Below are 25,309 nucleotides of genomic sequence, written 5' to 3'. Positions count from 1 at the left end.
GGGGCGGGGGGCGGGGCGGGGGCGCGGTCCCCACGGAGGGGCGGGGGGCGGGGCGGGGGCGCGGTCCCCACGGGGGGGGGGGGGGCGGGGGCGCGGTCCCCACGGAGGGGGGCGGCGGGGGGCGGGGCGGGGGCAGGGTCCCCACAGAGGGGCGGGGGGCGGGGGCGGGGGCGCGGTCCCCACGGGGGGGGGGGGGGCGGGGCGCGGTCCCCACGGGGGGGGGGGCGGGGCGGGGGCAGGGTCCCCACGGAGGGGCGGGGCGGGGGCAGGGTCCCCACGGAGGGGCGGGGCGGGGGCAGGGGGGGCGGGGCGGGGGGCGGGGCGGGGGCCCGGCGGGCGAGCCTCCCCCGGAGGTGCGGGGCGGCGCTGGGTTTCGGATGGAGGCCCCTCAGGGGCCAGCTAAGACTTCGATTCTTACTGCCCCCACAGTCAGGCCTTGCCTCAGTTTCCCCATCCGTAAAAGGCGGGCGGTAAGCGCTCGGGACGGCTGGGCGCCCTCCCCTCCCTCTGGCCGGTCCTGGCGGCGTCCCGGCCCCTCGGCCTGGCCGGGCCCTGGGGGACGGGGGTCCGAGGCCGGGCCCGCCGGGCAGGGCCGGTTACGGCGCCCTTGCCGCGGGGTCCTGCCGGGCCGCTCCTCAGAGGCTTTTCCTAGTGGCTGGACAAAGCTGGCGGTTAAACGTCTAGCTGGGATTTAAACCCGTGCCTATTTGCAGGAAACAGCCCCCAGCCCCGCGCCCCTGCGCAGACGCCTGTGCCCTCCGGGTCCAGTGGGGGCACCGCCCACCCTGCGGCCTCTGCCTGCAGCTCCACCGGACCCTGTACCCCGAAACGACCTGCGACGTGGCTGTTGTAATTTCCCCAAATTCCCGGGCAGGAGGCTGCAGCGCAGGAAGGGCATGTGTTGACTCTTCTCTAGAAGGACACGTGGAAATTCTAACCGGCCCCCCTCCTGAGATAAAAACGTTGTGGGGGGGCGGAGGGGGTAGTGGAGGGGGGCTCTTTTGCCCTTTAACCTTTTGTACTGTTAGAAATTTTTTTAAAAACATGGGCTTGAATCACTTTTTTAAAAGTCTCAAATGTCCTAAATAAACTCACAAAACCAGCCTTTTCAGGGGGGCCCAGTGGGTGGGGGAGAGGGTGTGGGAGTGGGCGCTGTCAGGATGTCCTCCAGGGGTCTCCCCAAGACCCGTGTCCCCCACTTCTCACTCAGACCCGGACTTGAAACAGCTGGACAAACAGCATTTTCTCTGACCATCACAGGAAGGTAATTTGGGGAGTGGATATTGGTGTTCAGTCTCTGAGGATGGTGAGGGCTGAGGGAGGTGGGCAGGGCCAAGGAGGGTCTGGGTTAGCTTCTAATTACATTTGGCCCCCAAAACTGCGAGCTTCCTGAAGGCAGGGGCTTCTGTCTGACCCCAGCTCTGTCCTCAGGCCGAGAACAGGGCCTGGTGTACGGTATCTGCTGAATGGACACATGAATAGATGGGTGTGGAGGGGCAGGGACAGGCACGTGCAGGAGGGGAATTCCATACCTGCAGTGCTGACAGAGAGAGAAACGGAGAAGGGAGGCAGGGGAGGGAGAGACAGAGAGAGAAGGGGGAGAGGGGGAGGGAGAGAGACCAGCAGCCTGCGCCCCACGGATCACTGGACCCTGCCCCAGCAGCTGCACCCCGAGGCCCTCTGCTGCCAAACACTGTTTCTTTGGAATCCCTTCCCCAGTCCTGCTCTGTGTCCCCTCAGGTAAGACGGAAGCACATCCTCGTGTGGGCAGAGGGGTCCAGAGGGGCTCTTGGCCAAGGACAGAGCCCGTTTCCCACCCCTGGGACCAGCACATTTCAGGAACAAGCCCCTGCCACCCAGAGACCCCCGGCTGACGGCCACGCTCCAGCTCAGGGAGGCTTGGAGGCCTGCTCTCATGTGCCCAGCGGAGGACCTCAGCCTGTGCCAGGCATACACTGACAAGGAGCCACTGTGAAGCAGATTTCACAGACTCACGGGGCTGCAGATGGGAGGGCGGGCGCTGCTGTCCACGACCCTGATGATGGCTATGGCAGTTGCACTCAAGCCGTTGCCTTGGAGGTCGGCAGCCTGGACCTTCAGCACGTACACCGGGAAGCTCTGCAGTGAAGAGCACAGCAGCCGGTGAGTGGAGGCTTGACCGTCCCCCAAGGCCAGCCCAGAAGCAGGTGACCCACCCATGGGCACGCTGGGGACCTTCTCCCTGGGCCGGGAGCCTGCCAGGCTCCTGGAGAGGTGGACATGATGTCGCCCAGCAAAGAGCAAATCCTTGGGAAGTCCAGGCCCCTCCTCCCCAAGGGGCTGGTCAGCAGATCCAGGCCCAGCACCAGACCAAGGCCCGTGGGGTCCTGGCCCCCCTTTAATTATTGGCTCTGCACTCCTGGGGAAAACACTGGTATGTCGGGGACAGCGTTTCTGCTTTCACCCCAAGGGGCTCACTTTGTGCCAGACAGAGGCACTGCCAGTTGAATAAGGGGTCTCGTGTGTGGCATTTCTGATGTACTGCAGTGCTCAGCTGATGCTCTGCCCACACCTGCCTTCAGTGGTCACACCTCCTGCTGCCCACACCTGCTCTCAGTGGTCACACCTGCTGCCCACACCTGTTCTCAGTGGTCACACCTCCTGCTGCCCACACCTGCTCTCAGTGGTCACACCTCTGACTGCTCACACCTGCTCTCTTCACACCTGCTCTGACTGCTCACACCTGATTTCAGTGGTTACACCTGCTTTGACTGTTCATACCCGCTCAGTGGTCACACCTGCCCTGTTCACACCTGCTCTGACCACTCACACCTGCTCTGGCTGGTGCCTGTGCCTTACCAGCAGGGACCAATTTGACCGCATCACCCTCTAGGCTCTCCTGACTCCTGACCTTTTGGTCCAGCCCAGAGCTGAGCAGACTGATGACCCCTGTGTTCTGGTTGATGGTAAACATGAGGCTGCGTGGCAGTGGGGGGTCTTGGCTGAGCAGGGTGTAGGCGATGGCCGCGTTGAGTGTGTTCTCGCTGTCGTCTGGGTCTGTGGCCGACACCTGCATCACAGAGGTCCCTGCCAGCACAGGGACAGAGTCAGTGTACACGCCACTGCACAGGTGACTCGTTCAAATCATCCATCAGATTATTAGAACAAGTGCCAAATGATTTGATTCCTGCTTAAATCTTCTGAGCAGTCTTTCGACAGGGCTGTCCCTCTCTCTGTTAAAGGCTTGCTCTGTCAGCTCTGCCCACCTCCCCAGCCAGTCCTGAGAGTCTTGTCACCAGAAAACCTGCAGGACTAGCGAGGCAGTCACAGGGGATCAGAAGGAAATAAGGAAAAAGGAAGCGAGCGTTCGTGGCAGCCGCGGGCCGGCTGGTGGGTGAGGGGCTCACCTCCCCATCAGTCACCGCAGAGCACACAAGGGAGGGGAACCGAGGCACCAAAAGGTCCTTTTCCTATAAAACGCCATGTGAGGTTCAGTTTTATCTTATTTTTGGCCCCACCCCAAAACCGTCCGTGACTCCAGGAGGCCAACCCCACACCGCGGCTTCCTTGGGCCCAGGAGGACGGCCTTGGTCCATATCCCTGCCGGCACCCTCCCCACCCCGACACTCTCGGCCCGAAGAGGGTCCTGCTGCTCAAAACCAAAGCGTTTTAACAGCCTCGTGCAGGCCCCAAGTGCAGACTCCTGCCCGGGACACGCCCCACACCCTGTGTCCCCAGCTCCCCAGCGCCTCCTGTGCTCCCTGCTTCTGCCGCCACACGTCGCCGACCTCATCGCCGACCTCATCGCTCTCGTTAACCTGGGTGGGTGCTCGTTAACCTGCGTAGGCGCTCGTTAACCTGTGGGGGCTCCTTCCATCAAAGACTAGTTAACCCAGGTGGGCACTCGTTAACCCAGGTGGGCGCTCGTTAACCCGGGTGGGCTCCTTCCATCAAAGACTAGTTAACCCGGGTGGGCACTCGTTAACCCGGGTGGGCCCCTTCCATCAAAGACTAGTTAACCCAGGTGGGCGCTCGTTAACCCGGGTGGGCTCCTTCCATCAAAGGCTAGTTAACCCGGGTGGGCTCTTGTTAACCCGGGTGGGCTCTTGTTAACTCGGGTGGGCTCTTGTTAACCCGGGTGGGCGCTCGTTAACCCGGGTGGGTGCTCGTTAACCCGGGTGGGCGCTCGTTAACCCGGGTGGGCTCCTTCCATCAAAGGCTAGTTAACCCGGGTGGGCGCTCGTTAACCCGGGTGGGCGCTCGTTAACCCGGGTGGGCTCCTTCCATCAAAGGCTAGTTAACCCGGGTGGGCGCTCGTTAACCCGGGTGGGCGCTCGTTAACCCGGGTGGGCTCCTTCCATCAAGGACTAGTTAACCTGGATGGGCTCCTGTTAACCCTGGTGGGTGCTCACTAACCTGGGAGGGCTCCTTCCATCACGGACCCCTCAAAGACCTCCTGGGTGAATCGGGGCCTGTTGTCGTTCTGGTCTGTCACCGCGATCACCGTCTCCATGGGGTCCTCCACCGCAACCCCGTCTGACGACAGGGCGTGAAGGAACAGCTGGGAAAGCAGAGGGAGGCGGGGGCTCATTCCCGCGGCCGGACCGCCCCACCCCGCCTTTTCCGAGGTGATGGCAGGTCGGGGCAGGTGGCGAGCCCGGAAAGCCTCCCTTCTCCTTCCTGCTCTGCTCTGTGCTCCGCTTCCCCCAGGCTCTGTCCCCCTCGTCCCTCTAAAGTGCCTGGTTCTCAGGCCGCACTGTGAGAACGCTAGCAGGGCTGTGCGTCACCTTTGTAGAGGGCCCCCCAGGGGTGGGCTGCGGTTTGGCCGTGAACTTGCTTTGGCCGCATGAACGAGGCCAGCGTCGGGGGGAGCCCGGAGAGCACCCGCTGAAATCGGGGCTCCATGGTGACCCGACTGTCCCCAGATGAGACTCCCCTGTGCTGAAAATTTGAGGGCCACTTAGCACCCTGGCTGAGAACTCTCAGAGCCGCAGGTCAGGCTTGGAGACCCCCCGAATGCTGAGAGATGCCAGTTCAGCCACAAGGCCTTGCTCTGAGCTGCTGGCGCCACGCAGACATCGCACACCCTTTCAGTTCCCTCCTCTGAGCTCGGAAGCCTGTGTCTGCCCCCCCTCCCCCCGCCTGTGCAGGGAGCTCTGCCGTTGCCCCTTTTCCAGAGCATTCTAAGGCTCAGGAGCCGGAGGGCGCGCCCACGATCATGGAGCTAGTTTGTAAATTGCAAAATTCAGATTTGCACCCAACCCTGGCCATCTCCAGAGCCCGCCCTTTGAAGCATTTGATGCCTGAAATATAACAGGTGCTGAGGAAATGTTTCATAAATAACTGCAAAAACCAAATGTCTGTCTGACCACTTAGGAAATGGGGTGGCTGCACCCCGCCCGCCCCCCTGAAGTCACGCACGGTGTACTGGGACCTCTGCTCTCGGTCCAGGACCGTCGTCACCGCCAGCCAGCCGGTTTCCCTTTCCATGATGAACAGGCTCTGAGGGGCTTGGTCGGCTCCTGGGCCAGTGACACTGTAGAAAACCTTGGCTTCTTTGTCCTTGTTAGACTTGACCTGGAGACAACACAGAAGCCGCTGGCCAGAGGCCCCAGCGTCCAGCCCCAGCGCCTCCTTCGGAGCCCCTTGGATGAGCCAGGCAGGCCTGCGTCTGCACCTGAGCCAGCTTTTTCGGGTAGGGGCCTCTCTGGTTCTCTTGGACAATGATGGGTGGGACGACCCAGTCTCTCTTCTGCCTCCTCAGACCGTGGCGGGGTTCGGGGAACGTCAGCACTCTCACTGGGCGGCCAGAGAGCGCGTCCTGGAAGGCAAGGCAGGGACGATGCGGGCAGCGCAGCCGGCTCTGTGTCTGCCGCTCGGGTGGCTGCACCTACCTCCAGAAACATCTCGGGTTCACTGCCGTCCAGGTCCGCCGCCCTCAGCTCCAGCTCCCAAGGTGTCGCGGGAGCCTCCTTACTGGATGGCGCCACCTGGGCAGAAAGCTACGGGACAGCAAGATGGCATTGGGGGACGGGGGTTTGGACCGGTAAGTTTTGCCACCGACCAGGTCTCCTTCCTCCTGCTCCCCAGAAAACACCTGGAGCTCCCCCCAGCCTCATGGACTTTACAAACACCCTCCCGTAGGAAGGGCTCCCCAGGAGAAGGGCCCTGGCTGCTGGGCACATTCCTATCCACCAGCCCACGGGCAGCCGCCTGGCCAGCCCTTGGTAAGGGAGAACGGCAGGTGAGCAGGTGGGCAGGGGGCAGCTGGGCAGGTGGGCAGGGGGCAGCTGGGCAGGTGGGCAGCTGGGCAGGTGAGCAGCTGAGCAGGTGGGCAGGTGGGCAGGGGGCAGCTGAGCAGATGGGCAGCTGAGCAGGTGAGCAGCTGAGCAGGTGGGCAGGTGGGCAGGGGGCAGCTGGGCAGGTGAGCAGCTGAGCAGGTGAGCAGGTGAGCAGGTGGGCAGCTGAGCAGATGGGCAGCTGAGCAGGTGAGCAGCTGAGCAGGTGAGCAGGTGGGCAGCTGAGCAGATGGGCAGCTGAGCAGGTGGGCAGCTGAGCAATTGAGCAGCTGAGCAGGTGGGCAGCTGAGCAGGTGGGCAGGGGGCAGCTGGGCAGGTGGGCAGCTGGGCAGGTGGGCAGGGGGCAGCTGAGCAGGTGAGCAGCTGAGCAGGTGAGCAGGTGGGCAGCTGAGCAGGTAGGCAGGGGGCAGCTGGGCAGGTGGGCAGCTGGGCAGGTGGGCAGGGGGCAGCTGAGCAGGTGGGCAGGGGGCAGCTGGGCAGGTGAGCAGGTGGGCAGCTGAGCAGGTGGGCAGGGGGCAGCTGGGCAGGTGGGCAGGTGGGCAGGGGGCAGCTGAGCAGGTGAGCAGGTGAGCAACTGAACAGATGGGCAGCTGAGCAGGTGGGCAGCTGAGCAATTGAGCAGCTGAGCAGGTGGGGTGTCTAGCTCTAGCTTTTGAATCAGCCTTTCTTTTGGATTATGGGATGGTGAGTAGCTTTTATTTTCTGTATTTTCTCAACTGGTTTCCCCCACATAACCATGCATTACCAAGAACTTTGTCGGCTTGCTAAAAGGTCTTGAAGTATACATTTTTTAATGTTACAGGGTTTTTCTCTGGGTGATGAGAGTAACAGCATCCTACCTTTTTTTTTCTTTGCCAAATAATTTAAAAAAAACACTTTCTTCAGTAAATTTTAAGAAGCTATTTCTGTATCTTTTAAACATGTGAATTTTAACCCACAAGTTTTCTTGGAGGAGCCAAGGGCCTTTGGGGCAGGTGTCTGCAGAGTTGGGGGCCCTGGAACTGGCCAGGGTCAGGCAGGGCAGAGCTGGAGGGTCAGGACCAGCCTGCCCAGCCCAGCTGACTGTGCAGGGCTCTGCTGGTCCAGTGTTTAGGCTGACCTCCTGCAAGAGGCACGCCTGGCGCGTGCCTGGCAGTGGCCCCCAAGCAGTGCCCTTACCTGGATGGCAGCAAGGCAGAGCAGGGAGCAGGTGAGGGCAGCCATCGCCATGGAGACGTTGACTCTGAAGAGGCCAGGCCAGGCTCCTGGATTTGTTCTGCTTTTTTGCCCCTGGTGGTGTCAGTCCCTCTTCTGTGTCCTGTATTTCCTATAAAGTAGAACTTTGATCCAAAGGCTTGATTAGACTTAGGCAGTTTTGGCAAGAATGTTGCCTCGACGGAGCCAGGCCGTCTCAGTGGTGCAGTTGCTCAGCTGCACGGGGTGAGTCGGGGCCCAGGGCGGAGGCCCTTTATGTCCACGGCAGTGGCCCAGCCCCTCGCGGCCACAGGCCGCACCTTCCTCTGTCTTTCCGCCTCCCTGTCCACCTAATCTGTGGACTTTCACCACATCAGATGGCGCCTTCCCTTGTCCAACTGCGTCTCTGTACCGAGGGCGGGGGCCTCAGCTTGCCTGACGGACCCTGAGCCCTCCGCGTCGTGCCAAGTCCCCTTTGCCCTCTGCTGACATTTAGAAGCATCCAGAATCAGCCTGCCATGTTCAGCTTTCTTCACCAGACTTTCACCTGAAACTTCACAGCATCCTCCCAGAAGGTCTTGTCACCTGATCCAGGTGATCATTTTTTGTTGGTTTGTTTAGAAATTGTTTTTCTTTAGGGGGTTGCACCCTTTTTAGAACAAGTAAAATGTAGGAAACTTTGTAAGCCAACTTCATTTTAATCAAGTATTAATATTTACCAATGTTTCATTTACCTGTAATTTTACTTTTGTTACCAAATTTAAAAATGGATGGATTTGGGAAGCAGATGTGGCTCTAGTGAAGGAGCTTCTGCCTACCATACGGGAGGACCCAGGTTTGATCCCTGGGACTTCCTGGTAAAAAAGGAAAGAGAAAGTGTGATGAGCCAGTGCCCGCGCAAGTGAGTCATGAAGCAAGATGATGATGCAACAAAAGAGACAAAGGGGACAGTGAAGGTGGAGCACAGCAGAGACCAGGAACTGAGGTGGTACAATTGACAGGGAACCTCTCTCCACATCAGAGGTTCGCAGGATCAAATCCTGGTGAATCCTAGAGGAGAAAGATGAGAAGAGGAGACAAAAAGGGAAATAGATACAGAAGGTCACACAGTGACTGGACACAGACAGCAAAAGCAGCAGGGTGGGGAAGGGGAGGGGAAAAAGAAAAAAATAGATGCATTTGAGCTGCTTTTACAAATGTGCTAATATATCTTAACCTAAAAAAAGCTTTTAAGTAGGAAATATATTAATTTAGTTTTAGATCAAACTATATTGTTCTAAGGTTACTGTAGCTATATTAACTGCAGCCTTCAAAACCCTTCAATGGGAAACCTGAATGAAATTTTATCATTCATCATAAGTATTATAAATAAAGGCATGTGCTCATTGTTTTTTAAAGAAAATACTCTGCAGCCATTGCAAATATCTAAATACTGTATAGTAGTTGAAAGTTACCTGCCTTCAAATGTGAAACAAAATACCTTCATTGTATTAGATTGCAAGTCTAGTGCTAAAAATAAGAATGTTCTGTAACTAAGATCTTCAGAGTGATTTTACTCAGTGGTTAATTTAGAACAATCTTTTCTTTTTTCACTATGGAGGTATATTATTAAAACATTAAGTAAATGGAATTTGATGTTTTAAAGCAAAATAGAAAATGAGTTAAGTGATGCAAAGCTTTTCATGTGAAAATCATGTTTTATGGTCACTTAGAGTAATTACTGTCAAGTCACTTGACATGGTGGGCTTTTGTCAGTACAGAAACGTGATTTTGGCCTCTGGCAATTTTCTAAGTTAGGCACATGTGAAAGCTAAAGGAGTGAGACAGCTCTGGCTCTGTTTAAATGTAGAGTGCAGCAAAATCCAGGTAGCAACTTGACCTTCTTTGACCAAGGTAATGTCCATCACACAGCATCTAAATCACGGAGACTTGGGTAGCACAATCCAAGGCAGGTATGGCCTGTGCCAAATCACACAATTTTGGCAAATCTTTGCAGTGTGTGCAATAAAATAAAATTGTGTTTTTAGGAGTTACATATTACTTTCTTAATAATTTTCACTGCTTTTGGTCATGTAAGGACCAAAGTAAAGCATTGTTTTTTAAAAACATTTGATGGTTCTTTCAATTAGCACATTATTGCAATTATGACCAACTCTTGTTACATATAAAATAAATATAATTCCATAAGTTTAACTTATTTTACTAAGAAAAGTTTTAAAAAGCCATAGTTTTAATAGTTTATAGCAGAGCCAATTCTTTTATTTAAATTACTATGGCTTTTAAACACGCGCAATGTCTTTCTTTTAGCGTGAGTCCTTTCACACGGCTGCAGTGAAAACCCAGGCAAACCCTGGCCCAAACTTGGAAGTGCTTCTGCTCCGTCTTGGAGAGGTAGGAGCTCGGCGAGGTGCCTGCCTGGAGATCTGGAAAGTGAGAAGGGTTGGTTGGCACCCCAGTCTCAAGTCTAAGTGATTTAGAACATTGTTTTTAATTGTGTAAAATATATATCACATAAGAAATCATTTTAATCGTGTTAGGTGGATAAGTCTTTGACATTAGGTGCATCGACAGTACTGTGTAACTCTCACCACTTATTCCAGACAGTTTTCATTGTGCTAAACGAAGCTCATCTATAACTCCCCTCCCCCCCCCCACCCTGGTCACCACTATCTGCTTCTTGTCTCCATGAATTTGCTTAATCTGAGTATTTCATATGAGAAATCACACAATATATTCCTTTTGTGTCTGGCTTATTTCAGTCAAAATGAGGTCCTCCATGTGGCAACGTGGGCCAGGACTTCTTTTAGTGGCTGAGTAATATTCCTTATGCCACATTAGTTCATCTGGTCATCCATTCATCGGCACTTGGGTTGCTTCCACCACTTGGCTATTGTGAATAATGCTGCAGTGAACCCTGGTGTACATATATGCATCTGTCTCTGCTTTAGTTCTTTGGGGTACATATTTAGGAGCAGAATTGCTGGGTCATATAGTAACTCTGCTTTCCACAGTGGCTGCACCATTTTATATTCTCACCAACAGTGTATGAAAGTGCCTATTTTTCCACATCCTTGCCTATTTTTAGTTTTTTAAATAATAGCCATCTGGGGAGTGAAGTGGTATCTTGTTGTAGTTTTAATTTGCATTTCTTTAATGGCTTATGATATTGAGCATTTTTTCATATACTCAATGGCCATTTGAATATCTTCTCTGGAGAAGGGTCTATTCAAATCCTTGGCCCATTTTTTGGTAAGATTTATTTTTATTTATTTATTTCTCCCTGCCCCCTTGTTGTTTTGCACTTGCAGTCTGGTTGTTGTTTTTTTTTTTTTAAGAAGGCACCAGGAACCAAACCCAGGAGCTCCCATGTGGGAAGGAGGTGCTCAATTACTTGAACCTCCTCCACGCTTTGTTGTTTCTCTCATTGTGTTTCCTTGTGTTGTCCTCTTGTTGCATCAGCTTGCCACAGCAGCCCCTCATGTCAGCGTGCTGTCTTGCTCATCGTCTTTAGGAGGCACCAGGAACCAAACCTGGGACCTCCCATGTGGGAGGTGAGTGCTCAAGGGATTGAGCCACATCCACTTACCTCAAATCCTTGGCCCATTTTAAAATTGTGTTGTTCATCTCTTGATTATTGAGTTATTTTTATATTCTAGATAGTAAACCCTTTTCAGATATATGCTTTCCAAATATTTTCTCTCATTCTGTGGGCTATCTTTTCACTTTTTGATGATGTTCTTTACACAAAACTTTGTAATTTTGATGACATTCCATTATATCTTTTGTTGCTTGTGCTGTTGGGGTAAAATCTAAAAATCCATTGCCTACTCCAAGGTCCTGAAGTTGATTCCCCAGGTTTTCTTATAAAGGGTGTGTGCAAGGGGTCTGCCCAGAATTTTTTGGGGGCTGGGAGGGGAGAGAGAGCACGTCAGGGTAAGGACAGTGGAAAGCGGCAGGGCCGGGAGCCAGCGGCCTTGTCTGTCTCCCCCAGCCTGAGCCATGCCCTTCCATGCAAGGCCTTCTGTTCCCCAGGCTGTCTAGCATCTGGCCAGCTGGGCATTCGTATTTGTTGAATGAGTTTTCTGCCTCCTCAGAACCCTGGATCCACCCTCTGAGAAGCCCCCAGGTGGGCTGGGCATCTCCTCTCAGCCCTCCTGCCCCCATGCAGGCTGGCTCCTCCTGTCATCTCTCAGCGCCCCCCAGCCCCCCACCTGCCGTCCACCAAGCCCCAGGCTGGTAGCTCCCCATCTCTTGGGTCCTCTTTTCTCTGTTGGAGACCAGCATAGCCGTAGGAATCTTTGCCAAACACTGCTCTGGGCAGCCCCTCCCAGCTTTCGACCCTTGCAGCCTGTCCTTGCCCTGAGAGTAGAGCCCTCTGTTGACTGGGGAGGCCTGGACCCACTGCTCTGCTCCCCACTCAGGCGGTCACTGTCCCCAGCCCTTTCCAGTGGGGAACGTTTCTCCTTCCTCCTCTGGGTTCCCTCCCATGGCCCCTCAGTGACAAGCCAGGTCCCCAGGAGCTTCGAGAGGTTTAGGGGGGTAGGGGCAGGGTCTGTGGGTGGCATTGGCTTCTCCTTGTTGACTCTTTTGTCCCCCCAGCACCCTATCCTGTGCTGTCTCCACAGAATCCCCCTGTACCCCCACCAAGGGCCCAAGGGCAGAGGGGCTCACTGTCCCCTTAGGCTGATCTGGCAATGCCCCATTCTCTGGGTCACTTAATTGGGGCCCTAAGTTAGTGTTCTCTGTTGTTCTGCGTATAACGAGGAACTGTGTAAAATGACAGCTTTCTATCAAATTGAGAAGGATAATTCAGACTAAAGAACCTCCTGGACAAGTCCAGCTTGGTGAATGAGTGTTTGTTAGGGGCTTATGTGGGGTCCTTGCCTTCAGTGGCAGGAGAAGAGATGACAGTTCTGAGCTCGATTGTCTGCACTCACTGCAAAAGGAGAGGGGTTTTTATAGTACATGCCTATGTGCAGATGGGGAAGGCATAAGAAGGGGAGTATGTTTTCTAAAGAATGAAATCCTTAGGACAGGTATCAAAGGAACACACATTTGCAGTGTTTATCAGTAGGGCAGAGGTTGCATATTTATAGTAGCTATGTAATACACCTATTGATATGAGGGTGGTCAAACAGTTCAAAAGAGCAGATTGTTTTTAAAGTTTCTGTGAGAAAAGGTTAAGGCAAGATTTACTTATCAGTCACGAGTTCACAAACAACTGTTTTCTAAGGCTTGCTTTTTAACCATTTAAGAATGAAATGCTGCTGCAACTGGACTGGGAAAGAACTGGAAGGATTGGGAAAATAGGCAAAGTCATATATGTCACAGTCTACCCCGCCCTACAGCTTTCACAGTTTTTTTGCCATCTATTCTTCATGGAACGAGGGTTTGTAAATGACGGTACTGCAACGTAAGGCCACAGCTACAATATAATCGACAACAAGACAAGCAAATGATTACTATAATAAGAGTTCCAAATAGTAAAGTGTAATTCCAGTGGGAGGGTAGGTTTGTGAGCCAAGAGGAAAAACAGTCCGTGAGGCTTAGGTTTTTCATGTGATGTAAATCATTTTGTAAATGATTTAAAGCATTGGTCCACATGATGTGGACCATTGACTAGGGGTGCAGTGATGCTCAGAGATGTACTTACCAGGTGCAATGGATGTGTCAAGATGATGGAGAGAGTGTTGCTGTGGGGGGAGGGGGGATGGGGGTGGGGGGGTTGAATGGGACCTCATATTTTTTTAATGTAACTTTAAAAAAAAAAATTAAAAAAATATATAAAGCATTGGTAACAGTAGTGTGCTCATCAGGTATACAAGTGTGGCAAGCAGAGCTGATCATAGCCCAAATGCCTTCCTGTGCAGCAGTCAGTCTGCTAAGGTTATATGGTTTTGTAATACCACTTTTTAAACTTGAGTTGTTTCCCCTTCAAGAGGCTGATACTATGTTTGGTGTCACTGAGCACTTGGGCAGTGAAGTTAGCCAGTCCTTCCACACTAGAGAGTACTTCATTCTCATGCCAGACCAATCTTGTAGAGCTGGGAAGTTTGAGGGGTGCTGGTGAAGATTTTGTGTATATGTCCTGGTAGGAAAGGATACCCTAGTGTACCTTTTCCTGTCCAATTATGGGGTAGATATGGTAAAAAGTGTGTTCCACATAAACACCCTGCTTGGGGCGGTGGTGTATAAGCCCCATGTGTAGTCATTTTTTTGCCCAGTCCACCCGGTTTGCCAGTCAACGGCACTCCTGTCGTGTACTTGCAATGGCAGCCATTCCATGGGTGGTGGGCTTCTTTGATTGGAGGCATTGTTTGCTTTGAGGCAAAAGGCTGCTTGAGCCCCTAGGACGCCTTGTTCTATTACCATCCACGTGAGGCCATTGCAAACTGATAAAAGGGATGGATGGGTTTTGTTGACGTGTTCCCTTATAATAAAAGAGACACATTTAACAGAAGCAGACTAACTACAGGAGTCTGTGGATTCTGGGAGTTGCCACCTGGAAGGGTGGTTACAATTTATAGTCATTAACTGATTGCTCCAGTTAGTCAAAGTTCGGGGGAGAATGTTCCAGGAGAGGCCAGAACTGCTAGAGGTGGGCACATACCCACAGATCCAACAGTCTGTTTGGTTGTGTGCGGCCACCGCGTTGACAGTCCAGTCAAAGAATACGTTGGATGAGCTCACATGAAGCAGGAAGATTAGCCTAAGGATGCAAACGTAAGTGTTTAGTGGGTACCCAGAGAGAGAGGCTTCTCCGCAAGCATTATAACCATAGCACTTTCTCCCACAGGCCTTGAAGCATTTGCTGACGATGGGTGGGTTTCAGGGTAACAGGCTGTAATGCCAAGTGTGTCTGTTTGGGTTCTACCCACATCACTCTGGCGATTCGTGCTCCCCTGGGTATGCCCTTCACACAGCCAGCAAGCTGCAGCACTGTTGGCCTTTGGAGGGAAGCTCCAGTGTTTCACTGGCCTGAGGCATGGAACCCTTTGGCACTAGATAACAGCCAGTCTGGGGCAATGTTGAGCCATTGCTGGCTGGTAGGGCTGCAGGAGTTCAGAACAGCAATGTAGTTCCAGAGATGACAACTACCTTTATTGTTTTAGGGGTTGTGGTGACCGATGTGGTCACCGACTTAAATGGAGAGGCACCATGCGTGGTGCTGGGAGTCTGGTTTAAATGCACGAGTGGATCTGCTAACATGGAGGTCCAACCCATAGGATAGGGTATGGCTTCTGGTAAGTAAACCAGCTCTCATGGGATTGTAAGACAGATGGAAATGCCATATAATATCTTGTTCTCTAGCCTAATCCTGTACATAATATCCAGTAAAATGTGTCCTTTGGTCACATTTTAAGAGACCCCTTAACCATTTAAGTCCTTTTATGGTATTTTGTTGGGTAGCCGTTGTTGGTGTTTACACATGTCAAAGTGTAGTATTAACCGGCACTGACAGGCAGTCTAATGGGGCATGTTAGCTCTATGTATGCCCTTACTCTAAAGCACTGCACTGGCTGAAGCTCAGAGCAAGCCTCACAATCTTGGACAATGTGAGCCAATTCAGAATATTTAATAGGCATGCCTAGAGTCTTAGCCATATGCCACCCTGTGGCAGCTCCTCTAAGGCCACTTTCTTTGGTGTAGCCATGGGGCTGCTTCCTTGGCAAGTGTGAAACACACCAGACAGATATACCTCTGACTCCCAGGCAGAGAAGTTTTCTGATGTGTGGGGACATGTGAATGGTTAAGGATGCCCCAGGATTTGGAGGATTATAGACTTTTTGCCAGTAGTGACACCCCATAATGGGCAGTTCATACTTGACAATTGTTTTTATGCCATTGAATTATTCATGAGGTGAGCCCCTGATAAATGGCCCAGCTGTTTGTACAAAGCATTATTGACTGTATTTCTTTAGTAATCCCCATCCATGTAGCTCTTAGATCAGCCCACTGACTACTGGTTGTAAGCCAGAATTCAGCCAGATACCTCCGCTTGTAACTGTATGGCTACCGCTCTCTGGCTTCGGGTGTTCCTTTGCAGGTTCCATCAGTGTGCCGAGCACTCTGTGGTGGGGAAGTTCCCTCATGCACTGTGGGTAAACCTGAAGCAGGAGCTTCCACCTGGTTCCTGAAATAGCGTATGGCCCAGAGCCTGCTTAGTGCCTGGCCAAGCCACCTGGTTGGTAGAAGTTTCCTCTGCTGTAGATAAGCATGCCACTTTTGTAAAGTTTGTGTCTGGACTACTCCTGACTGGGGCTTGGTCAGCAGCCTTTTTTTCAACCTTTTTTGGGATAGGCATTTTTACAGTTGCACTCCCATGATGGATTTTACTTGTTGGTGCACTTCGTAAGTGGCTAACAGTTGTTCCACCACAGTGTATTTAGCCACCGCCTCTTTTTATGTTTGAGACCAAAACTCTGTAGGCATCGTGCTGTGGCCCAGCGCATGCCCTCAGCACTTTAACACGCAGGGGTCTTGGGGCAGGGGGCTCTAGCCTACAAGGTGAGGAACTTGGCCTCTTTGAAGACCTTTAGCTCTTTGTTCCTTCAGTCCCATTTGTTTCTCCTTTATATGGGGGCATTTAAAGGTCTGTGACCTGGGCCGTATGTGCTATGAATATTCTCCAATAACCTAGAAGCCCTACCAATACTTGTAACTGCTTAACTGTGGTGGGGATGGCCTGTTGCAGGATTTTTTTCTATTGCTTTATCCTGGATACTTCGTGTCTTTTCCGACTAGGTGATACCCAACAACTTTAGGGCAGTCCAGGCCCTTGATTCTGGGTGAGATTGGCTTCCTATCCTTTAGCTTTGAAACCTCAGGTACAATTGTTTCTAAATTTGCACACAAATCAGAGGTAGCATAATGTCATCAATATGGTGATATTTTAGCCCTGCTGCTGACAAGCCCTTAGGTTGTGGGGTGTTGAAGATAGCCCTGGGGCAAAGCAGTGAAGGCCTGTTGTTGACCTTCCTGCAAGAAGGCAAACTGATCTCGGGATTGGGCACCCAAGGGAATGCCAAGAAGCCATTTGCTAGGTCAAGAACAGCATCAGCAGTTCCTAATTTAAGGGTCAGCTCTACTAGGGACTGTGGCATGTATGGGACTAACCACTTTTTTTAACTCTCACTAATCCACTGTCATACTTCAGGTGCCATCTGGCTTCTTTACTGGCCATATGGGGCTGTTGAATAGGGCTTTGAGCTGGGTGTATAACTTAGCTAATTCACCAATTGTAACAGGTATTTCTTGGTGGTTGCCCAGCAAGTGGTATTGTCTGACATGCTATATGCTGTGGCGTTGGTAAAACAACCAGTTTCCATTTAGTCCAGCCTCATAAGACAGCTTTGACTATGTGCACTATAGACAAAATTCCCTAATTGTGGTATGAGAGTATGACCCAATAAAACATCAATTCCTAAAATGTTTTCTTGTTGGGGAGATATGTATACTGTATATTCCTTGGGGGATAGTTTCCCACCTGTGAACCAAGCATGTTTGCCTCATTCATATGTAAAATTGCCATTCCCATCAAGGCAACCCATTGTCTGTGATGTTTCTTAGGGTTTCCTTAAGTAAAGTGCATTCGCCTTCTGAATCAACTCATGCCCGTGTTTTGCTCATTGCAGGGTGTCCAATGTATGGTGAGCTCCATCCACATGTGGCCTCCAGTTACCTTGTAGAGCTCTAAAGTGGAGGCAACCTTGGTCTCCCCATCAGAGTAAGGGATCTGGGGGGTGTACCTGATAAGACCTCTTTCCTGTGAAGCTGCTGGGACTAAGGTGACCTCAGCATTAGATGCGGCCAGTTTAGTAAACTGCCATTCGGGTTTTAGAGCTTTCCATAAAGCATCCAATACAACGCTTAGTTTTTATCAATGTCCTCACAGGCTACACCTGCTCTTGAGAGGTGGTGACCCTGACGGGCCTTTGGCTGTTGAGCCATTGGGCGTCAGCCCTGAGGGTCTGGGGGTGCTCTCCTTTAGTTCCTCCTGCTTCCTGCCCATTTAATCTTTTCCATACTCTGTCTCTATTTCTGTCAAGGCCAATGAGATTGGCCATAGCTTTCCCTATGGAATACACCTCCTGTGTGACCCAGGGCTTAGGAGAGAGGCGAGGGCACCGTGCCCCTCTCGTGGTCTCAAGTTTATACTTTTCTTTCTCATTTCCCTGGTAAACATCGTGTGGTCAGGTCCTGGCAAAGGTCTGGGCATAAATGGTTTCTCTCATGCCCAATTCTCTTAAGATGGCTTGGCCCTCCTCAATTGCTTTCCACCCATGGGTAGATTAGGAAGTCCATATTTTATCCCTATTTTCCAGCACACAAGGATTAACCAATCTATGAGGGAATGTGTTCCCTGAATGTTTTGTAAATTACGTAATTCTTGTCTCAAGGTGGGGTTAGTAGTGATGTAACTTAACTCCTCAGCTTCTCCCACTGTTCGGCTGAGTTGGTAACTGTTCTATCCAAGTACTCAGGGATCCCTGGAGCTGCTGCTGGAGAGGTCTTCCTAACTCAGTTAATTCTCCAGCAGAGTATTTTCAGACAAGCATTGTTTCATTAATGGGGCTTCTAATTAACACCCTGCTTGTGCTGGTGCTGGATTTGAGTTTTAGCCTTTCTTTGTATAAGAGGTTGGACTTGAGGATTTTGGGTCTCTTATTCAGTAATGTCTACATCAATATTGCTATTCTCTTCCTCCCATAGGTTCCAAGTTTTTAGTTAAGTTATTTAAGTTATTTAAGTTAGTTAAGTTCCAAGTTATTTGCTAAGTCAAGTTTTCTTCCCACCACCAAGTTTTAAGAAATGACAGGCGAATGTTTCAAGATCCTCATCTTTCTTATCCAATTGCTCAGACAAGCCTGTCACTAAAGCCTGCATATCTCATTCTAGTTGTTACTTCTTCCTCAAATGCAGATTTCTTGGTTTCAAGATAACTTGCTGTGGCTAACTGCACTGGCAGTGTGTCTGCCATCTTTACTAAATTTCATAATCTCATCTTCCTGCAATATGTGCTCTATCCTCTCTGGTGTTTTGAGGGCATCCCCATACTTACACGGAGTTCCATAGCAGTCAAGCAAGTAGGCGATTCCACCCCACATGGAAGTAGCAGCCCACCCCAGGATGTCCCAGCAGATCCCCCTTCCCAGCTCATGCTTTGGTCTGATGAATCCTGCCAACTGTGCCAATTGTCTTGAGTATAGCGAGGAACTTTGTAAAACAACAGCTTTCTACTGAACTGAGAGGGGCACATCAGATCAAAGAACCTCCTGGACAAGTCCAGCTTGGTGAGTGAGTGAGTGTTAGGGGCTTATGTGGGGTCCTTGTCTTCAGTGGCAGGAGAAGAGATGACAGGTCTGAGCTCGATCGTCTGCACTCTGCAAAAGGAGAGGGGTTTTTATAGTACATGCCTATGTGCAGATGGGGAAGGCATAAGAAGGGGAGTATGTTTTCTAAAGAATGAAATCCTTAGGACAGATATCAAAGGAACACACATTTGCAGTGTTTATTAGTAGGGCAGAGGTTGCATATTTATAGTAGCTACGTAATACACCTATTGATATGAGGGTTGTCAAATGGTTCAAAAGAGCAGATTGTTTTTAAAGTTTCTGTGAGAAAAGGTTAAGACAAGATTTACTTATAGTCCACAAGTTCACAAACAACTGTTTCCCAAGGCTTGCTTTTTAACTATTTAAGAATGAATTGTTGCTGCAACTGGAAAGGTTAGGAAAATATGCAGAGTCATATATGTCACACCTATCATCAATCAATTGTAAATGTTGATCTGTCAGAACCATTCTTAGTTGGAAAAAAATCTTTGGAAACCATATATCTGATAAGGGATTGATCTCCATGTTATATAACGAGGTCACATAAGGACAAAATGACAAGCAACCCAATTTAAAAAAGGGCAAAAGAATTGATGTTTTTCCTAAGTGGGAATGCAAATGGCCAAAAGACTCATCAAAGATGTTCAGCCTCACTAGCTCTTAGGGAAATGCAGATCAAAACTGCAATGAGATACTGATATAGCCTGTGCATTAAAAACAAAATTATTTCCAAGAGTACCTAGTCTCCAAGATGGCCAGATAAGTAATATAGGCCCTATAGTCTTTGAATGTTCAGAAGGGATGTGAGACTGAGTGTGTATTCAGGGCTGCCTCCAGACTATGTGGAGCTATGCTAATCCAAACTGGCTTAGATGTGGAGAATATGTAACTCACCTGGAGGAAATAACCTATCTGATACTAAGATTAGAAAAACCTAACCAAAGGTCTGTTTACCATCACTGTTAGTCTTCCTAATCCTATATCCTCTGTATAAAAGGGTCTAGAAAAGGCTGTTCGGGGCTCGGTTTTTATTAGGACAAGAGTCCGCCGAGCCCGGCCGGTCGAAATAAACCAACTTCCTTCTCGGTATTCTCGTGTCCTGTCCTTCGAAACCGCGCCTATCCGAATTTCTCCACTACAATACCATACAGAATGGCCTTATTAAAAAACAAAACAAAATAGAAAACTACAAGTGCTGAAGAGGTTGTGGAGAAATAGGAACACTTCTTCATTGTTGGTGGGAGTAAAAAATGGTGCAGCCTCTGTGGAAGATGATTTGACAGTTCCTCAGGAAACTAAGTGTAGAACTGCCATATGATCCACCAATTTCACTACTAGTACTATATCCAGAAGAACTGAAAGCAAGAACACAAACAGATATTTGCACATCAGTGGTCACAGTGGCATTATTCACAGTTGCTAAAAGATGGAAACATGCTAAGTGTCTGTCAACCGATGAATGGGTAAACACAATGTGGTATAGTCATATGATGGAATATTATTCAACTTTAAGAAGAAATCCATTGGAGAAGCACATGACAACATGGAGGAACCTTGAGGATATTATGTTGAATGAAATAAGCCAGACACAGAAGGACAAATACTGTATGGTCTCACTGACATGCAGTAAATACACTGAGTAGACTTAATGGAGTTAGACTGTGAAGTGTAGGTTGGTGGCAGATGGAATGTGAGATGAGAAGAGGGAGACAATGCTCTGTATGTAGAATGTTTAATAAGGTCAGAGGTGGTAATGGATGGGCTTGATGGTAACACATTATAATGAATGTAATAAACTCTCTTGATTTATGAATGTAATTGTGCCTGAAGGAGTAGTCTAGGTGGATTAATGTTAATTGGAGCATAGCTGGAGAATAATATAGGGAATGGATAACAATGATTTTGTCAGTAGATGAGGATTGTGTTTAATAATATAAATACAGGAATGTTCTACTACAGGGTATTAAGAATGTTGTGATACATAGGAAAATATAACCAATGTCATTTATGGACTATAGTTAGCTACAACTTTGTAATTTTTTTGTTGCAAAAGCAAAGTTGGTACTATATTAATTCTAAAGGTCAAAAAATAATATGGGGTTTGATTTTGTGAAATATAAATACAATTAAGCATTTTTTCTCTTTTTTTCATCAATAAGGAGATCTTGACTATGCCATTTAATGAATCTGTGTTCATCTATGTATCTTTTTGAACACTAGAGGAACAACTGAGTTAGTACTTGGAATTAGATGAGGTAAGAGTGCCTGGAAAGAACTTTTTAGAGTAATGCTTCTATAACTTGTTGTGCTGCCTCTTTCTATTTTTTTTTTTTTTATTTGAAATAAGCCATCAAAGACAACAAAACTAAACAAAAGAAAACTATTCTTAGCTTGGAGCCTGTACAAAAGCAGGTTGCTGATGGATTTGGCTGGTGGATGTCATTTTCCTGATCCTTGATGTAGGCACATGTCTTTATTCTTAGGAAAGCAGGTTGAAGTATTATTATTTCAGGGTAAAGTGTCATATCTGTAACTCAGTTTCATATAGTTCAGTCACCAGAAAGTATACATATAAAAAGAGAGGAGGCAAGTATTGTTACCAAGCAAAAGCTGGGGATTTTCTGTCAGATGTGTTCCAGTGACCAATTTCTGAGACACCAGTGTTTCAAAGAGAGAGTTTATTGCTAAACACAAAGCAGGAGATCAGAGGGCTTATTACCCTAAAATCTGTCTCCCTGAACGTCAGTAATTCTGATAGTTTTATAGTATGGAAAGACAGGCAAGTTTACGCTAACGAGTAGAGTGGCTTGAGATGACGAAGTTATCCCTTTGGCTATTCTACAATGCACTAAAAGTAAAAAATATATATATATATATATAATGACACAGTAATCACTATCATTTGTTAATTCTTAACTCAGTTTCAGTGTGTCCCAGTGTTATTGTCAAATCTGGAAAGAGGTGAGGCAGGCTAGTAGATTAGGAATCAATAGATGGATCTGGATCCTGGCAGAAAAACTGCTACGATTGAACATTGGCCACGATACCCCCAAGATGGCTGTGGGAGACCTATTCCGAATGAGATTTCCTCCAGAAGCCAGGAGAAGCCCCAGATATTCTCCAGAGTCCTTATTGGGCCCTCCTGGGGGATTGATGGGTGGAGTTATCAATCAAAACAGCAAACAGCTGAGACTCCTCCCCTGTCATTAGCAAAGGGGCAGGGCAATTAATGGTTCAAAAAGTAAGTGCAAAAAAAAAAAGAGCACAAAGTCCCCGGTCTTACCTTCTTCCCCCCCTGCCTGGAAAAACATGCAAGTAAAACCTGGGCATTTGTAATCTGTAATGGGGAGTTTTAGGCCATAAATCAGCCATCTTTATCTCTTTTCAGCCCCTTTTCTCTTTACCTGGGACCAATAATGTGTTATTTTCTCCCATTTCTCTTCCCTCCCTTCCTTAATAAATTACTGTCCTAATTACCTGGCTTGCTCTTGAAATTCATTTCTTGTAGCTTAGCCAAGAACTTAGTGAAAACCCAGCAATAGAGGGTGTGCAGAGTTCATTCCACGACTGTTTCACATACTCTAGGTATGAGACTCTTCCAGAGACGCTTAATGGGAAAGTGACTATGATATGGCCTGGATAAGACAAAGACAAAATGTTCATCTTGATGACCAGTTCCAATCCCTTGCATTAGAGTTGGAGAGAGCAAGCACCAACTGCCATTTTACTCGTAAAAACACCAAAATCCAGGGAGACTAGAGCACTCGATCAATGTGGGAAAGGGTTAAGTTTAATTTCCACAAAGGGGAAGCCAGAGCTGGCTCTGCCTGGAGGGAAAGGGGTTCTAGCTTTGCTGTGCCAGAAATTTGAAAAGTGGCGCCAAAAGGAGGGAGGGCCAATGGTGAGTGCTGGGGGTGGGGCCAAAGTGATGGTGAGAAGGGAGGGTGGGGCCAAAACAAGAAGGGCCAATGGTGAGAAGGGAGGGTGGGACCAAAACAAGAAGGGCCAATGGTGAGAAGGGAGGGTGGGGCAAAAACAAGAAGGGCCAATGGTGAGAAGGGAGGGTGGGGCCAAAACAAGAAGGGCCAATGGTGAGAAGGGAGGGTGGGGCAAAAACAAGAAGGGCCAATGGTGAGAAGGGAGGGTGGGGCCAATAGCGAAAGTGACTCCAAATTTGAAAAGCAGGCCAGGAATGGAAGCTGCGGCCAGTGCAGCCTGCCTGAGTGTAGAGAGAGCAGGAGGGCAACTGAGAGCGAGCGGGAACTGCATAAATTAGATGTTTCAGGCTGTAACCCCTGAAGTATCCAATCAATGGGGAACAGGGGAAGGACCTGTGTGTTAGGTTTAGGGTATAAAGGTCAGTGTTTCTTGCTGTTTGGTGTGCCCGCCATTTTATCCAGGTCGTGTGCCCATTCTTGCAAGATTGTTAATAAAATTCTTTTCTCCTCCACAATCCGGTGAGCTTTTATTCTCTTTCAGGTGCAGCTTTCTTTCTAACACCAAAGCCTCCCAAAGTCACAGCGTCCCCAGCCTCCTGTGTCCTGGTGCACAAATGCTCTCCTCCCTGGTTCTGGGTGGGACTAGTGACTATTTCTTGAAAGAATGGTCAGCCAAATGACCGTGATGCTACCTAGCTTCAGGAGATTGGCTGGGTGAAGCGTGTAACAATTTCAGGAACACAGGCATGCTATAACAGGCTGAAAACGGAACCCGAATCTAATAAGGCCCCAGGAAGCACAGGACAGGATGGGGATGCAAAGTCCAGGCTGTGTGGTAAGTTCTCCTTCATGAAACACCCAGTTTCCTCAATACATATGTGACAAGGAAAAAAACAAAGGAGGACAAACATTTTAACCTAGTGGAATAAGTAGCCCTATTTTGAATTCTGATTTGTTAAGCTTTAATTATACAATTTTTTGCAGTAAGTGGGGAAATCTGAGCATGGACTGGAATTGTGGTGTTACTGCATTACTGTTGATTCACAGTTTTACTGATGTGGGCTATGGGTGGGAGGCTCTTTGTCTTTTCGGAGATAACCTTAACCTAAGCTGTCTGTCCTGACTTGTGGGTGTGGGATGATGGGGGGCTGCAGTCCTGCCCTTGGTAACCATGGCAACGACTCCAGTCCCAGGAAACAGTTTAACAATGCAAAGTCTATAAACGTTAAATATTCAGGTTAAATGCAAACCAAATGTGCTAAGAGCTTATCTAGAATGTATGTCCATGCTAAAAGCTTACCTAGGATGTGAAAAATATATGCTAATTCAAGCCTACTGAGAACTGAAACAAAAGGACCATTTGGCCTTTCCTCTCTGTATAAAAGGGACTCAAAAATCTGCTTCTGGGCTCTGGTTTTAAACAGAAAGCTCCCGAGTCTGTCCGGCCATCAATACACCATTTTTCCTTCTCAAAATCATTCCTGAGTCCTGGCCTTTCTATACGCAAATAATTGAACCGCTCTCAAATTCTACAACAATGGTGCTGTGGGTTTGGTGTAAGGTTTCACATGCAGCTGAGCTATTTACAGAGGAAAGAGAGGGAGGCCGGGGTTAGGGGAAGTCTCCCGCCCTAGGGCTGTATTTCCCAGAGGCCTTCGCGGTGAGGCCTGTGTGGGCACAGCGCGGGAACATTTTACGCAGAGTCCCCGGCCGCCCGGCGTGCACAGGGGGCCTGCAGCTGCCGCTGACCTCCGCAGGATCCGTCTCCTTGACTCCCTGAGGGCGGCCACGGTGGCGCAGGTCTGTACCCGCTTTTCTCAGAGCGCGGGCGGGGGGGTGGGGGGCCTGGCTTCTTCCCGCGTCTCTAAGACTACATTTCCCAGAGGCCTTCGCGGCGGACCCTCTTCCGGGCCTAGTTCCTGCCCTTCAGCGCGCGGGAGACGAACGGCGCGGGCGACGCACGGTGCGCAAGACACAGGGCGCGCGGGGCTTGCCGGGCTTGCGGGGCGCTGGGGTGGCTCCCCGAGGGCCCTTCCGCCGCATCACATTCGGCGGCCCCTGCGCAGCTCCCCTCACGGCGCCGCGCTCCCGATGACCTGCTCTGGCCGGAGGGCGCGGTTTGCTGCCCGGTCGGCGCGGGCTGAGCCGCCGTCCCCGCCTGTGGAGAGCTGGGATGTGCTGTGCCCTCCGCTGCGCCGGCCCGTGTCTTGTCCTTTCCCAGGGCCGGAGCCTGAGATTTCCACCTCCAGGGAGGCCGCTTAGGAAACTGGCGCGGGAACAAGGGGCAAAAAGGGAAAATTGAGAAAATGACCCAAACTGAGGCAGGGTAGTTTAGGGAGAGGGAAGGCAAGTCTAAGATCTGGCAGAAAACATGGCTGTGAAATATATGGCCATGGAGCCCATCCTGGAAACCCTCTGAGGGAAAGCCCTCCACCAAGCTTGCAGAGAACCGGGATGAGAACCCCACTTGGAATGAGATTTGTCCGTGGTTAAGGGAGAGCCCAGGATACCCATAAGGGGCCTCAAAATTAGGCTTCCTGCGGAACTAAAGGTGGGGTGATCAATCAGAATGAAGCAGGCTAGT

General features: G+C 49.9%; 1 protein-coding gene and 2 long non-coding RNA genes across 3 annotated transcripts; 2 read left to right on the top strand and 1 right to left on the bottom strand.

Moving 5' to 3' along the window:
* Positions 1-305: 305 nt before the first annotated feature.
* LOC101428667 (cadherin-1-like) lies at positions 306-7,788 on the bottom strand. The gene is made up of 8 exons (XM_071209021.1): positions 7,437-7,788; positions 5,874-5,981; positions 5,657-5,800; positions 5,401-5,556; positions 4,396-4,540; positions 2,891-3,066; positions 1,996-2,118; positions 306-655 (listed from the first exon to the last, which is right to left on the bottom strand). The coding sequence occupies exons 1-8, from the start codon at positions 7,485-7,487 to the stop codon at positions 389-391; spliced, it is 1,170 nt and encodes a 389-aa protein (XP_071065122.1). The 5' UTR covers positions 7,488-7,788; the 3' UTR covers positions 306-388.
* On the top strand, positions 333-6,224 carry LOC139436840 (uncharacterized). Its single transcript, XR_011646250.1, has 4 exons — positions 333-1,264; positions 1,741-2,142; positions 5,550-5,674; positions 5,907-6,224. It is a non-coding gene; the product is annotated as an uncharacterized lncRNA (long non-coding RNA).
* On the top strand, positions 7,291-22,261 carry LOC139436841 (uncharacterized). The gene is made up of 3 exons (XR_011646251.1): positions 7,291-8,045; positions 9,759-9,842; positions 20,947-22,261. It is a non-coding gene; the product is annotated as an uncharacterized lncRNA (long non-coding RNA).
* The last annotated feature ends 3,048 nt before the right edge of the window (positions 22,262-25,309 follow it).

This window comes from Dasypus novemcinctus, chromosome 18 (assembly GCF_030445035.2).
Source record: "Dasypus novemcinctus isolate mDasNov1 chromosome 18, mDasNov1.1.hap2, whole genome shotgun sequence".
Classification (NCBI taxonomy): Eukaryota; Metazoa; Chordata; class Mammalia; order Cingulata; family Dasypodidae; genus Dasypus; species Dasypus novemcinctus.
Note: the sequence above shows the minus strand (reverse complement) of the source record. Positions and strands in the feature narration are given on the sequence as shown.

Bases quoted from the DNA above. Each gene is read 5' to 3' on its own strand.
- LOC101428667 (XM_071209021.1), bottom strand. From the start codon at position 7,487: ATGGCGATGGCTGCCCTCACCTGCTCCCTGCTCTGCCTTGCTGCCATC. The intron at 4,541-5,400 runs GTGCGTGACTTC...CTGCTTTCCCAG, and splicing joins AGCAGAGGTCCCAGTACACC to CTGTTCCTTCACGCCCTGTC. The intron at 2,119-2,890 runs GTCAGGAGTCAG...TCTTCACTGCAG, and splicing joins GCTCTGGGCTGGACCAAAAG to AGCTTCCCGGTGTACGTGCT.